Consider the following 15914-nt stretch of genomic DNA (forward strand, 5'->3'; position numbering starts at 1 on the left):
AATGGATTGAAGAACTCTAAAGTCCTGAAGAACACTTTGAAGATCCTAACAGAGTTTCAGATCTTCATAAAGATCTCTTCGTAGACCCGAAGAACCTCAAAAAAGGGGGGGTTTCTATCTCAAGAAAGCTCAAGAATGCTCAAGAACACTCAAGGGAGGTGGCTCAAGAATGTACTATTTTTGGCTAAAAACTAGATCTAACTAAGAATTTGGATTGAAGATCTTCAAGATCCCGAAGAACATTTTGAAGATTTGAATGAGTTTTTGGATCTTGACGAAGATCGCTCTGAAGATCAGAAGAAAATCAGGAAGGGGGAGGGGAGAAAAATTTTACTATGAAAGGGGAGGGGGATTATGGTGTGTTGGTGTGTTTTTTCTAAGGGGGGTATTTATAGTTTTTTTCAGCCAAATAGGAGAGGGAGAATCCCTTTATACAATGGACGAAAAGGGGGGCTCTTCCCTAAAGTGAGGAGATAGGATTTTTGTCTAATGGGTAAAGGGAGGGTTGAAGGTAAAAATGGGTGGGGGGCTTTTGTCCAGTAGGTAAAAGGGGTTTTTCAAAAAAAATGGGAGGAGAAAAATTTTAGTCAAAAAAATGTGAATTTCAAAAAAATGGGAGGAGAGAGAAATTTTAGCCTCTAAAAGATGATTTTTGGAAAAAAGGGAGGAGAGAGAAATTTAGCCGGAGAAAGGTAATTTTCAGAAAAACTGGAGAGAAATTTTAGCTGAAAAAAGGTATCTTCAGAAAAACAAGAGGAGAGAAACTTTAGCCAAAAAAGGTGATTTTCAAAAAAGCAGGATGAGAGAGAAGGTTTAGCCAAAAAAGGTGGTTTTCAAAAAAGCGGGAGGAGAGAAGATTTACCCAGAAAAGGAAGTTTTTGGAAAAGCGGGAGGAGAAAGAAGGTTTAGCCAAAAACAACAATTTTTAGAAAAGTGGGAGGAGAGAGAAGGTTTAGCCAGAAAATGCAGGATTCAGAAAAGCGGGAGGAGAGAGAAGGTTCAGCCAGAAAAAGTAGTTTTCAGAAAAGCAAGAGGAGAGAGAAGGTTCAGCCGGAAAAAGGTGATGTCACGGGTGCATGAATGCATGGGTGTTTGGGGCAATGTGCATAGCATGTGTGGGTCAAGTTGGCACGGGTGTGTGGGCTAGGCTGGCACGAGTGTGTAGGCGCTTGCATGCATGGGCAGCAGCCAACGCACGTAGGTGTGCAGGCTGGCCTGCTGGCCAGCATGCATATGTGCATGAGGGGGTGTAGTAGCAGGGTCTATGCTCTCAGGGATGTAGGCCAGCAGACCCATGGGCAGCAGGGTGGGCAAGGTTGTAAGGCCATGCCTATGCTTGCTGGGGCACAGCTGCGGGGGCACAGGCTAGTGCACCCACAGGGGCGCAGCCCAGCAGCCCATGGGCAGCAGGGCAGTGTGTATGGCTGTGTGCATGGCTGTGGGGCTGTGTGCATAGCTATGTGCATGGCTGTGGGGCTATGTGCATGGATGTGTGCATGGCTGTGGGGCTTGGCATGGCTACGTGCATGTGCTGCAGCCCGTGGGTAGCGAGCACAAGCGCTGGCTAGCCTGTTGGCCAGAGCACGCAGCACGTACATGATTATAGGTTTTTCCAGTGATGATTACGGGAGATCCATCGGTCTGATTTTGGCGTATTATATATCATTGGAATCGTATTTTCGAGCACTATTCATCTGTATGATCATGTTGACCAGATTCCTTCATATATAAAAAGTCAAAATTAGACCTTTCTCTCTCCTATGCGGGGATTTTCATGGTTTTGGGTAGGGGATTGTTTCCATCAACACCTTTGTCGGTCAAAAGCCAAAAGTCATGCCCAGGATCCATATTTCATCATAGCCAGAGGAGGGTGACAAAATTAGATGTCCACAATCTTATTGCACATGTGGACGGTGGATACTCTGGATATTGTGACTATGAATTGTGGATGTGATCTATGGTTGTAACTGTGGTATTGACGGTCTGGGGCATGGTGTGGACGAGAGGTGATTTTGGTACTATAGGCCCAGAGATCAATATTATCGCTATGATTATAGCTTTGATGGTCTATGGTACAGTGTGGCTAAGGGATGATTCCGGTAACGTGGGCCTAGAGGTCAAAGGTGGTATGGATCTATGGATGATATTGGCTGATTTTATTCATATAGGATTACATTGGGCTAGGATCATAACCTAGTGAGATAACCCCTTGCCAATAGGGGTGATATAATGGCAAATCCCATATCAGTGGTAGGTCTTGGGGGACTATTATGTCTATGGTACAATGGAATATATCCAAGGTGGGCACAATATAGTACAACATATTATACGCATGGCTATCGGACAACATGGGTGACCGATGGTTTTTTTGGTAATGTGACTATCAGCGGTTACTATTTAGGGGTTAGCTAGAGGACCAAGGTTCTTTTTGGGACTGACTAACTCCTGCTTGCAACTAGCTTATATCTATGGAGCTTGACGTACTGGGGAGGGGATACCACCTACGTTGCTTATAGAACGTATAACCATATTTGAGACTTGGTAACTAGAAAAGAATATTTAATTTAAAATGGATCAAATAAATGTGCATTGTGGCATCATGGTTATGGATTACGTTTGTGAGCATGCATTGGCATCATGATTGAATGTGTATGCTTGCCTGCTCACCCCTCACTGGGCTAGTGTAGCTTACTCCTTGTGGATATCTCTTTTAAGATGGTAAAACTGGAGCTAAAGCGGATAGGAGTTCAACGAAGTTTGTGAAGTTGTGTCTGCAAGACATTGTGGATGCAAATAGATGTTCCCTTCTTATCTTGTCGATTTATACTTACAATGGATGTATGATGTAACTATTATTTATTGAACTTTGGGTTCATTCGAATTGGGCCTGTTTGATGTATTTATTGTAGAAAAATCACCATTGGTAGTGGTAATGTTATGAATTTTATATGCGTACTCTGATTGGTATTAGAGATCTTATGGCATAGTGAGGTAGTTGACTGCTTCTGTGATCTTGGTGGAGGTAGGTTGACTGGGTTTGGAAATCCAGTGCGACATACCTTGGCCTATATGGGGTGGGGTGTGACTCTGATTCTTAGCAAAAAAAAAAAAAAACTAATGCTATAAAGTTTCAGAGTTATAGACCCATTACTTTTTGTAACTTATTATATAAGTTCATTGCCAAAATTGTTGCAAACTGCCTTCAAGCGATAGTGGGGAATGTGGTCTCCTTGTGTCAATCGACTTTCATCAATTGATCCACTAGAAAATCGGTCTAGTTCTCTTTAACTGTTCCAATCCTAAGGGGTTAGGACCAAGAAGTTACTCAGTTCCAATTCTAAGAACAGGGCCAATAAGTTACTCAGTTCCAATTCTAAAATCCTAGACTGTTAATTATTTTATGGTCCAGTTATTTCCAAAATTTAAGAATAAAAACTAACTTAAACATACAATTAATGAAACCAGAGAGGCAATTGAGATACTCTTATTTACGCTCACTCGTGAATTTGACATTTCCTACGTGAGACTAGCAAAGTTCTTGCACCAAAAAAAAAAAAAAAAAAATGAGAGTGTTCTCTATTTGGGAGCGTGGCCTATGAAAATGCTTCCTTTGTTTATCTCTCTCCTCCCTCAATAAGGGGTAGAAATCTCATTTCCTCTTGGTGGAGGTGTAATGATCCCATATCAGTCTTATGGTGGTTGATCCCATGGTTCAAAAGAAATTTAGTGTGGGTTGAAAGTCTTGGGCTCCCTCACCTTGAAAGCGGGTTTATGGGTTTGAGTTCTTCCAAGTCTGGCCTAATCCACACGTGGAAGGGGTGACCAGGAAAGGGTTACTTGCCACCAAGCAAATAGCCTGGAACAAAGTAAAATTGACTTAGAAAGAGCAACTGATTCCGAATGGGCCACCATAGACGTTGGGTTTAGAAACGTAGGGGTAGGTGTGAGGGTAGCAGCCGGAGATTTCTCTTCTCCCCCTTTGTGGGAGGGGAAAAAGGACTTGCATTCGTCCCTCTCTCCTCTCTTTCTCTTTCTTAAGGAGGGGTTTGTCGTGTGTGCTTACCTGTGGGCTCGACATCGTTGTTCCGCCTTACCGTTGCTCTGAAATACGTGGAGGTCTATTTCGTAGGAGTGTAAAGGTCGTCATTGAGACGAGTGTTTGATGATGGTCCAATATGGGGGATTGGGATCATACAAAAGGGTTTGGAGTCGCCACCTAGGATTATGGGCCTAGGACCTAGGAGTGGGCCTAGTTCCTGAGAAAAGGGCCTAAAAGTTGGTCTAGTTCAGAGATTTAGGGTACATGTCAGGTTGCAGAATTGGGAAGGTATTAGGCACCCAATCTATCCGATTCAACCTGTCTTCCCACTAGATGCTTAAAAACAAACATTTTTTACAATTTATTTCTATTATGTATGCATAACTAAGTTACCACACATATATACATTGATAAAATTTAAATAATTATATATACTAAAACAAGGTCAATATAAAGTCCACATTATGCTAATTTGGGTGAGAAATTATACCCAAGCTTGACCCCTGTTACTGCTCAAGAGGGGTGGAACCCCAATTAGTGTCGGCACAAACTTTCTTGTGAATTCTCCTGGCTTAGGAGAAGATGGTCTGAACCTCCAACTTCCTTTTTTGAGTGATGCTAACTGTGGTAATATTCGGACAAAGTTCTGCTTAAGAACGGTTACTTTTGGATTTGGACTGAGGTGTCAGTTCGGCAAAGCTTCCGCTAGGGATAAACTACTTCCGGATTTTAGCTGTAGTAGACTCTGACAGAGCTTCTGTTGGGGATAGACTATAGGAGGGCTAGGTTGAGGTGGTAATTCGGCAGAGCTTCTGCTAAGGATGAGCTACTTTTGGATTTTAGCTAAGGTGGCACTCCGATAGAGCTTCCATTGAAGATAGGCTATAAGAGGGCTAGGCTGAGGTGGCAATTAGGCAGAGCTTCCGCTAGGGATGACCTACTTCTAGATTTTGGCTAAGGTGGCACTTCGAAAGAGCTTCCACTGGGGATAGGCTATAGGAAGGCTAGGTTGATGTGGCAAATCAGCAGAGCTTCTGCTAGGGATGAGCTACTTCTTGATTTTGGCTAAGGTGGCACTCTGACAGAGCTTCTGTTGAGGATAGGCTATGGGAGGGCCACGATGAGGTGGCACTCTAGCAGAGCTTCCTCTTAGAATAAGCTATGGGAGGGCTAGAGTCACACCCCATTCTCACAGAACTGGACAGGTGACCAAATTTACTCCTGTTAACCTAAAACCTACCAGGATCATTTGATGCAGTAATCGCAACATAGCATATACACAACTAAAAATAGTAGAATCTGTATTCTAGCGGAAGTCTTGTATGTATATACCTATAAATACCCCAATACTCTTGATACCCAAATTGTGTTACATATTACATTTACATGTGGGCCCGTAGGCGTGATATATACATAAGAAATACAATTTAAGTATCTAGAGCACAAAAGGGGTAACATAACAAAGAATCAAAAAGAATCTCGGGTTAGGTATCGCTGTTTTTGTCCTACAACATAGCTCTAGCACGGGCACTCAGTACTGTGCCCAAGATCTTCAGGGACCCACCAGTCCTCAGCTAAAAATTCTATAGTGGGTCCCGACTCTAGCTCCTCAACCAAAAAACTTATAAGATCATTTAAAAATGGTGTGCATGTGGGATGAGCTCACTAGCCCAGTAAGGGAAAAAAAAGACTAAACAAGCATTTACGATACAAATGAACCTATATGAATGCAAAGTCCATTTTTATTATCCTAAATCACCTAAGCAACATTGCTAAGTCATAGGTTATGTACTACTCACAATCACAGTAGGCGTATACCCCTGGTACGAGTCGCGAATCCCATCCCACGATACGCCCATAGGGTTATCGGAGAAGGCCAGATGTGGGTACTAAAAAAAGTAAATTGCTGTTTTTCAACCACATTAAAGTAAATGAAATTAAAGTAAATGATATTAAAGTAAATGATATTAAAATAAATGCAGTACGATTGGCCCTCTGATTATATTACTAAAGTTGTCGACTGTCCTAGTGATCAACCGGGCGTACTTCTAACCACCACCATTGGTACACAACCTCGGGTTTCTCCCTAGTGATATATCCAACACCTAAACCCTTGTTGGGAAGGGTCATAGCATAGGGAAATTTCATTCTTAATTGCATACTTCTATATGAGATAGTACGACTGCATAGTGCCACCATGTCCCATTCCACAGGCGACTAATGCATTCGTTTTCAAGCTGACTATGGCATCTAATCTAGCAATACATCATGTTCAATAATTGAAATCATTCATCTCATAATTTATAGCAAGAATTAAGCATTTAATAATTAAAGTTACAGCATAACAAATCATAAATGAATTTCATAATGCATAAGACAATGCATGCAAATGGCATTTGTGGATGGCTAGTCTACACACAGTGATAAAGTGATGACATGGCTAGTCCACAAAAATTATGGAATGATGCAAACACACTCCAAAAATAAAGTCGACGTCCACTTCCCACTTACCTAGATATATACAATGTTCACCCTTGGTACGAGGGAGATTCGATGTATGGTGACGCGAGTTTCTAGTAAAATCTAACATAAAAAAAGGTCAAGTTTAGTATATCTGTACTTTAGGATCATAACCAACGAAGTACAATGATCTCAACATGTTTAAAATCACTATAAGAGGTTGCCTGACAAATTTGGGCCCTATCGGAGCCCGATAGGCCTCATTGGTAGGTGAACCGATAAGCCAGGCACCTCAGTCATGCCCATCGGTTGGGCCAAGGGCTCTGTCCAAACCGATGGGCCCCTACCGACAGGTTGGGCTCCCACCGGTCTAGCCCATCGATCGGGCCGAAAGCTTAGTCATGACTGGGCGACAGAGCCTACCAATGCGGCCCACAGGTCTACAGTGAGTTTCTACTGTTCACTTCCACTCTTCATCCCATCTTGGGGAAACTACGAGGTGTTGATTCGATCACATTTTCCACACATATAAGGTCCTATGATGTGATTCCAACCTAGATCTAGGATTAATTCAAGGGTTTAAGTGCAAATCATACCTCTTTGCTCAAAAACACCTTCAAAACTCCAAATCTCTTCTTCAACTCAAGAAATCATCAAATGCTCTTCAAATCTTGCGCTTTCTTCATCTAAACCTTCAAAATCAACATATAGGTCTTCTAGTAAACACTAGATTCATCTTCTCAAGTGGGATTAACAAGATCTCAAGACGAGGAACACTTTTATGGGCCGAAATGGAAAGATCTAACCTCAACGTCACACCATGAGCATTTCTTCCTTTTTTTTTTTTTCCTTTTCCTTCTTTCTTCTTCCCTTTTCTTTCTTTCTTTCTTCTCTCTCTCTCTCTCTCTCTCTCTTCTTTACTCTTCTCACCCACCTTCTAAAGCATTAAATGAGGAAAAAGAAAAGGCATAATGCTATTTATGCTTTGGTCAAAATATCTAATGATCAGATAGGTAAGTCACACTGGTGGGTTTGACCCACCTATGACCACCCACTAGTCGGTCAAAACTTAGCCAAATAATTAGGATTTTGACGGGACATACCTTATGACATGTATTTCACTCCTGATATATGATTTAAAATATGTATTCATCATAAAATATGGCTATGTACTTTTATTATCCGTACATGGCCTTGTGATACGTGCAAGTGCAGGGCTTGGGAATGCAGACTTTACTAGGCACTAGTTCAGACTCATCTGGCCAACCAGAGTTTAGTGTCACCCTTGCTATCATGTTCCATAGTGTACCCGTCTCAACTCATTCGGGTTCAGATCCTACACAACCAAACCGAACCGATCAGGTAAATAAATCGGGCTTAGAAAGGAGGGTATCACAGTTAGGCTGAGGTGGCACTCCAATAGAGCTTCCCCTAGGAATAGGCTATGGGAGGGCTTGACAAAACTCAAATGATTGAGGAACTTCGAAGGCCCGAAGAACACTTCGAATCTTATGAAGATCGCTTCGAAGACTTGAAGAACCTCAAAGGTGGGGAGACTAAGGCAAAGTTTCTCCTACACAAAATGCTCACACAAAAATTTAGATGATTGAAAAACTTCAAAGGCACGAAGAACACTTTGAATCTTATGAAGATCTCTCCAAAGACTTGAAGAACCTCAAGGGGGGAGGGGAGGAGTGAGGGCAGAGTTCTCTACAAGGGATGCTCACTAGGAGGCTTGAGTGTGAAAAACCAAAGGGAAGGGGGTACTTATAGATTTTTTAGACTAATGGGGAGGAAAGGGAGATTTGCTTAGCCAAAGTGGTTAAAAAGTGAATTTTCTAAACCAATTGGGTAACAAAGTGAACTTTTGGACCAATGGGGTGAAGGGTGAATTTCTTTGGCCAATGAGGTGTAGAGATACTTTCTAGGGCCAATGAGATGAAAAGATGCTTATTTGGGCCAATGGGAGGTCACAGTATAGTCTATACTAGCAGGGCAATACAGAGTACATAGGCGGGTGAAGAAGGAATTTCATCATAAATTCAGACACTGGAATGAGGATTTCGATCGCTCATACCGGGGTGCCGGGGCTCTGACGGGGGCGTTAAGGCTCCAATGCTTCGGCGGGGGCACTGGGGCTCTAGTGCTCTGACTAGGGCACTGAGGCTCCGATGCTCCTGTGGGGGTGCTGGGGCTCCAGCGGGGGTGCTGGGGCCTGGGGGGTTCTGTGTCGGTGCACACGGGGTTCCTATAGGGGCGTCGGGGCTCATAGGGCTCGCAAACCAAATGGTGCATGCTTGGGAGCTCATGGCAAGGTGTGGGTGCTTGTATAGGCAAGATTTGTGCGCTCAAAGCAAGGTGTGAGGGCTTGCATGGGCGGGGTTTGGGCGCTCATAGAGCAACTTCTGAGAATGATTGTGGGAGATCCAATGGTCCAATTTTGACATACCATATATCGTTGGAATCATGATTCTGAGTACTATGCATCTGTACGGTTGCCTTAGACCAGATTCCTTCGTATATGAAAAGTCATAATTGGACCCTTCTTTTCTCTCACATGGGTCTTCTTGGGATTTTGTGTAAGTATGGAATGTTTTTGGGTTGGATTACCTTAGTCAACTGTCATCTCCGACGATTGAAAGCAGGAGGCCACGTCCATGATCCGTAAGTCATCATAGCCAGAGGAGGATGACAAAATTGGCTGTCTATAGAATGCCCCTCTTTGGTCGAGGCCTGTGTCAATAGCTGAAGGGTAAAAAAAAGAACGACCACATTTTGTCACCCGGAGCATGTACTGTCGTCATCTTGCTAATGAATGATGGAGTAGAAAATGCAACGGGTAATATCTCTTAACTACTTTAAAGTTTAGGATCTTACCTGAGCTGCCAATTGCATGAAAGAAATTTGAACACTTTTGATCCTATTAGAAAATGTTAAACCATCGTTTTGCAGAGATTTGAGCCCTCCTTGCAGAAGATGTTAGTTCTTGAAACTGTTCTTGAGCCATTATTTGCAGTGATTTGAGCCCTTCCTATAGAATATGTTAGTACTTGAAACTGTTCTTGAGCCATCATTTGCAGAGATTTGAGCCCTCCCTACAGAAGATGTTAGTGTTTGAAAATGTTCTTCCTAGGCTGGGCTTCCTTTCACTAATCCCTGGAATTGATCAATGAGATCGGGCCACTTGGGGCCGATTCAAAGAGATTGGGCCTCCTGTTTAATAAGATTGGGCCGCCTAGCGCCGATTCAATGAGATTGGGCCACCTAGGGCCGGTTGAATGAGATTGGGCCGCCTGGGGCTGGTTTAATGAAATTGGGCCGCCTAGGGCCGATTCAATGAAATTAGGCTACCTGGGGCCGATTCAATGAGATTGGACCACCTAGGTCTAGTTCAATGAGATTGGGCTGCCTGGGGCTGGTTTAATGAGATTTTTTATTTTCTTGATTTTTTCCTTTTGTCCTTTGATTGGGATTCTTGAATTTGAACCTTTGGATTGGAATCTTCCTTTTTTCTCTTTATGAAGTTGATTTGATTTTTGCTTTTCATGAATGTGAGTTGAATGTGCTTTGGATTTTATCTTCCCTTTGAATATCATTTGAATTTTTCCTTCCATATGAGCGTCACTTGAATTTTACCTACCACATGAGTGTGATTTGAATTTTACTTTCCACATGAATTTGACTTGAATTTTACTTTCCACATGAATTTGACTTGAATTTTTACTTTCCTCATGAATTTGACTTGAATTTTATTTTCGACATGAATTTGAATTTTACTTTCCACATGAATTTGGTTTGATGTCTACTTTCCACATGAATTTCACTTGAATTTTGCTTTCCACATGAATTTGACTTGAATTTTTACTTTCCACATGAATTTGAATTTAACTTTCCATATGAATTTAGTTTGAATTATAGTTTCCACATGAATTTGACTTGAATTTTACTTTCCACAAGAATTTGACTTGAATTTTTTACTTTCCTTATGAATTTGACTTGAATTTTTTTACTTTCCTCATGAATTTGACATGAATTTTAATTTGAATTTGATTTCCATCTCGTATCTTGTGGTAAAAATCTTTGAGTTACACCTTGGAATTAGAATCTCAAAAAATTATTATTGTTATTTTTTTTGAGAAAACAGATTTTTTAACCATAAAATGGTCCCCCCTTACTCATTTCTCATTTTGATTTTTCTGGGTTGAGAACGAGTTGTGAGTGGGTGAGCTCAAGTTTTTGGGACTTCCTTGAAGATTTGAAGATCCTTCGAAGTTCTTCGCATTTTGTCGGGTTTCTCCGAATTTTTCTTCGAAGATCTTCGAGTTTTCTTTGAAGTTCTTCAAAGATCTTCATCCTCTTTGTGAAGATCCTCAAAGTTCTTGAGGAGGGAGCTATTTGGAAAATTTGAAATCTTTTTTGGATTTTTTACAAATTGTGGAATTTCTTGGGGTTCCCTATAATTTTGAAAAATATGGCCGAGAGAAGATAAAGAAGGACTCGTGGAGCACTCCAACTAGATGGCACGCAGAGTTGTGGTATGATGAACACATTTATGTGTGAAATCTAGGGTAGTAAAACATGCATTTTACATATTTAGAATGGAGCTACCTTGGGTTTTACTCTCTTTTTGCAGGTTTTATATTTTCAAGGCCTTAAGGACTATCGGGAGCTATATCTTCAATTTTACACGTAAAGAGGTCCTATTTCTTTCCATGGTTGCGAAGAGGACGAAATTCTGAGCAAGATGGACGTGTTCAATTAAAAGTACACATTCGTTTGGTCACCCGTACAAATGATTATTCTTTTTTCGGGTCAGAAAAAGAATAATGGATCAGAACTGAACCGAGATGCAGAACCAGCCCGTTTGCAATTGTCCCAGAGGTACACGGAATACTCCAAATGCCAACAAGGATCGATGGACCACATCTTTAAGTGATTAAAGATTTGTTTTTGGTAACAACAACTACCTAGCTTAGTTGGTGAGCTATGGTGTACAAAATTCTCTTGCTCACCAAGAGGTCTCAAGTTCAAATCTTATGGTTGTTTTTTTTTAGAAGATTGTGTTGAAGATTTCCTGCTTTTCACTCACTTAAAGCACTAAGGGCATGGAGGGGATTTCCACATCAAGTTAGAAGCAAGCAAAATCGTGGAAGCAAGAAGAGAAGAAAAAGAAAAAGAAAAAAAGGAAAGCAAAATCGTGGAAGCAAGAAGAGAAGAAAAAAAAAAGGAAAGAGAAAAAAAGGGGAGAACCAAAAATTGTCCAAATCTTCTCTCTCCTCCACATCATCACCAAAGATTGTCCAAATCACACAAAGGAAGAAAAAAAAATCGTCCCTAGGAGAGAGAAAAAAAGAAGAAAAATAAATTAGAAAAAAAAAAAGAGGAAAGAAAATAAGCAAAAAAATTTTTAGGAAATTTCTCAAAATTTATTTCTCTCTTCTCTCTCCTCCATCTTAGCACTTTTGGACTCAAAAGATCTTACAATCAATTGTGGGTTTCTCTCTTTTAGGAAAGAGAAAATTGTTACCCTACCTCTCCATTCCCTATAAATACAACTCATGTAAGAGGAGGAGACACAATTCATTCTTCTTCTAGTTTTCTTTAGTTGCTCTCTCTCTTCCTCTTTCTCTCTTTAGTTTTAGTTCTTCTCTATTTTTGCTTTAATCACTTTTTTAATAGTTTTTTTTATTTCAATTAATACAAGTACTCTTTTATTTTTATTCAGTTCTTTTTATGTTTATGATTTATGCAATTTATGATCTCACAATCTTTTATTTTTATTCAGTTCTTTTTATGTTTAGATCTAGGTGACAAGATCACGAGCCGTGGAGCAATTTTTTTTTCAAGTTCAAGCATTGATTCAAGTAAGTAGGCTCCTTCAGTAGTCTTCTCTCCCCCCTCTCATTCCTTCTTCTGACTACCCTTTCTTTCTTAATTTAGGATTTTTATTTTCAGTCGTTACATTATTGCTATCCCTTTCCCCCAAGGTTCATGGCTAGTGTATGTGTTGGCTTTGCCCCTCCTAGCCATAAAACCATCAATTTATTACTTTTATTTTAATTGTCTCCCTTTCCCTAAAGCCAAGTAGAGTAACCCTTGTAAGAGTGACTCTCTGGTCAATTAGGGAAGCTCATATTATGATGCATCCCTCGGGCTAAGTAGAGAAACCTACTTGTGAGTCTCTCTCTAGCTTTATCCCCTTTCTTTTACTTTATTTTTATTTCAGCATTTTTTATTTATTTATTTATTTATTTTTTAATTGCGTGGGTTGTTTATTTTCAGTTATTTATTTATTTTTAATTGCATGGCTTGCGTCTTTAAATTCTTAGATGACGAATGGTTAGGACGTTATTTTTAGGACGGTAATTAGAATTAGATCACAACCATTAATCAGTTCACTTTCGCATTATTAAAAGAAATAAAAAATAAAGTGGCTGCTCTCCCTGTGTTCGACCCGTAGCTACACTGATCCGTACGCTTGCGGTTATAATGCCATTAAAAGACTTGAACTATTTTGAGGCATGTAAATGAGAAAACAACCTGAAGCTCGACATCGATGTAATCAGCTCCCAGTTCCATGGCTAATCTAAGTGCATCCAATCGTTGTGTTTCATCACCTTCATACTGACCACCTTCCCATTTTGGTCTGCAAAAGAAATAAAATTAAATTAAAAAAAAGTAAGAATCTGATAGGTGAAGATTTCAAATGTGGACTTTCTCATTTCCATAACATAATGGAAAGTCATGAAGTAATTCAGAGTGGAAGAAATGCATTTTGACTTAATTATACAATAACGTGAGAAGAAAAAATTGAATATCAACATCAAAAGAGGGGCAAGCCGCTCAAGCATCAGGAATGACTTATAACAATCAGAGTAGAATGTCATCAATAGAAATATTTGAACAGTGATACTTACGACTTCAGAATGAAACTATAGAAATACTTAAGACCTTAACAAAATATACCTTAAGCATATCCATTGACGTCTGTGTACGGGTGATGACATTAATTGTCGACCCAGGTTTAATTTTTGGTGACAATCGATGGGTATGTCACATATTTTTCACCTCATTTTGGTTCTATACCCAATTTGTCAAAGAAAAATGATTCCTGTTTCTAGATCTACTGTTCTTATGACTTTAACACTGTTATATTGGAATAAAATAATATGAGCCAAGAATTCAAAGAATCAAACCTTTTAAATATTCAAGATTACTGATAAAGCAGAATGTACTATGCAATCAAATTGATGTTTAAGATAAAAACAAATACAAAATTAAAGTGATCACATTGCCCTGCTAAGAACCATGGATTTTGTTCCCTAAACTGTGTTTTTTAATCTCTGATGAATAAATTTCTCATTTACAAATGAGGATAAGGCATCAGGGCTTCAGTCTCCATAGAAAAACCAGTGTCTAATGACTCAATTGTGAACCTTCAAGGTGTCACTGGTTACCTAAAATAGTTGAGTATAAACTTTAACCCTTGTTTCTTTCATAACAATGCAGTGGGGGATCAAAGACCTTTTTCCTTCCTATTAATAGATCAGGGGATCTCATTTATCAGGAATTAAAACACTTCACTTTGAGGTTTAAAATAAAGCCACTGATCCAATACGTTTTGTGATATTGCTTTGCGAAACTGATTAAGGAATTCACATTCAGAAGCAAGGGAGTTCAAATCATGATAATGAAATTCAACATGGCTCTGATTAGTCAAAACTACTTTCCTTAAAGAATTACAAGGCAGGTGTCCACACTCAGTTGCTTCAATGCGATGATGGATTAACACGCTATAGTGAACATAAAGTCCGTGCACTACTTAAATGCAAACTAAAATTTTCTCATGGAAAAAGGCATTCCAAGTTCTTGCAACAGTTTATGATTCAAAACAGAGTTGGAGAAAAATCCAATACGTTAATTGAACCTGTAAGTGAAGAGAGTGGGCAAAGGAGACCGCTTGATGAGAATTTTGAGATCTTGGCGAGGGTTGAAGCTATTGAGATAGTCCAAGCGTACCTCAACGAGGTCAGCACCACCGGCCTTGGCCTTACCAATCTCAATCAACATCTGATCGACAGATTTCCCCATTATAGGCGCACAAATAAGACTGTAATTCCTCCCCGTTCCTCCGCGACAACTCATTTGAAGATGATCGGTAGAAGCCAACTATGATCCAAAAATATAAACAAGAGAAAATCAGGAAGAAAAAAAAAAAAGATTGACTAAGTTGAAAGGAAACGAAAACTTCACGATAGAACTGATCAAGAGAGTTACCAAGACGCCGCTAGACTTCATTTTCAGCAAATCTTAGCTGATATCAAAGATGGAGAGGTCTGAGAATGATCCTTTTTTTGCAGAATTGCAGACCTTGTCGGAACTCAGAAATCGGAGTCCTAGAACATCGCCAGCTACAAATTAATTGGGATTTTCTCTCCCTCTCCAGTCTCCAGACTCTCCACTACTAAGAGCTACGAAGCTTGATCGTCAATTCAGTTTCTACTTTATAGCACCGGATGGCCATTAATCACTCTCTAGTCTAAGTCTGTACCAGAGCGTCAAGCTCACAGTCCCACCTTTTGTACAGGGAATCTGTGTTTGGGTTGGCGGTTTTGTTTTGGTTGGCGATTAGAATACGTCGCTCTAATGGGCGGGGCTCGGGGGTACACGAGGTTTGGGTTAAGCCCCAGCCCCAGCCCCAGCCCCAGCCCTAGCTCAAGTGCCGAACCAGAAACCCCAAGGATCGAAGTAGGGGTGAAAGTTTGGCCTTGACGGTCCGAGCCCACCCTTGACCCGCCCTGATCCCGAATTAATACTGACTCAAAAATTTGGGCCCTGAGGGTTGGCCCGACCCTAAAATTTTTGACCCTGAGTCAGGGTTAGGGCAGATAAGGGTTGATGTCTTTGGCCCGCTCAGCCCACCCTGAACCCGGCCCTGGTTTTTGCCCCTGATATTGATTTTGGATTTTTTTGATTTCTTAGGATGTTCTCCTCTTTGTTAAACATAACAAGGGTTTTGAGACCTTCGGATCATTTGCCTTATTAAGATGATCTCTTTGTTTATCATAACAAATAATTGAAATTTTAATATTTGCTTTCGTAGGATGATCTCCACTTTGTTTACCCATAGCAGTTGGAGTTATTTGTTTTGTTTGATTGCTTTCTTTACGATGTTCTCCTCATGATAAGTAATTTGTGATTTTGTGTGTGTGTGTTTTTTTTTTATTATCCCTTTGTTATGAATACTTTTTATTTTTTAGTTATTTCAAATTTTGCAGGGTTAGAGTCAGGATCAGGGTATACCCGGCCCTTGATGGTAAACCAGGGTCAATCAGGGTCATCCCGACCTGACCCTGAAAAATTAGGGCCAGTCAGGGTGGGTAAGGGTTAGGTTGAACCCTAAAGGGTTGGGCAT

The 15914-nt window shown here is 40.4% G+C and overlaps 1 protein-coding gene across 2 annotated transcripts in view; it reads right to left on the reverse strand.

The window, feature by feature from the left end:
- The window catches only part of LOC122087892 (bifunctional 3-dehydroquinate dehydratase/shikimate dehydrogenase, chloroplastic-like), a 50685-nt gene extending 35607 nt beyond the window's left edge, over positions 1-15078 (reverse strand). The window contains exons 1-3 of one of the 2 annotated variants that reach the window (XM_042657015.1): positions 14777-15078; positions 14427-14668; positions 13040-13145 (exon numbers count right to left, since the gene is read on the reverse strand). In XM_042657015.1, coding sequence (XP_042512949.1) covers positions 13040-13145; positions 14427-14668; positions 14777-14797 — 369 coding nt within the window. In that variant the 5' untranslated portion in view covers positions 14798-15078. The remainder of the gene's footprint in view (positions 1-13039; positions 13146-14426; positions 14669-14776) is intronic. The other variant, XM_042657016.1, reaches the window with a different exon arrangement.
- Positions 15079-15914: the final 836 nt, after the last annotated feature.

Source organism: Macadamia integrifolia, chromosome 9 (assembly GCF_013358625.1).
Source record: "Macadamia integrifolia cultivar HAES 741 chromosome 9, SCU_Mint_v3, whole genome shotgun sequence".
In the NCBI taxonomy this organism is placed as follows: domain Eukaryota; kingdom Viridiplantae; phylum Streptophyta; class Magnoliopsida; order Proteales; family Proteaceae; genus Macadamia; species Macadamia integrifolia.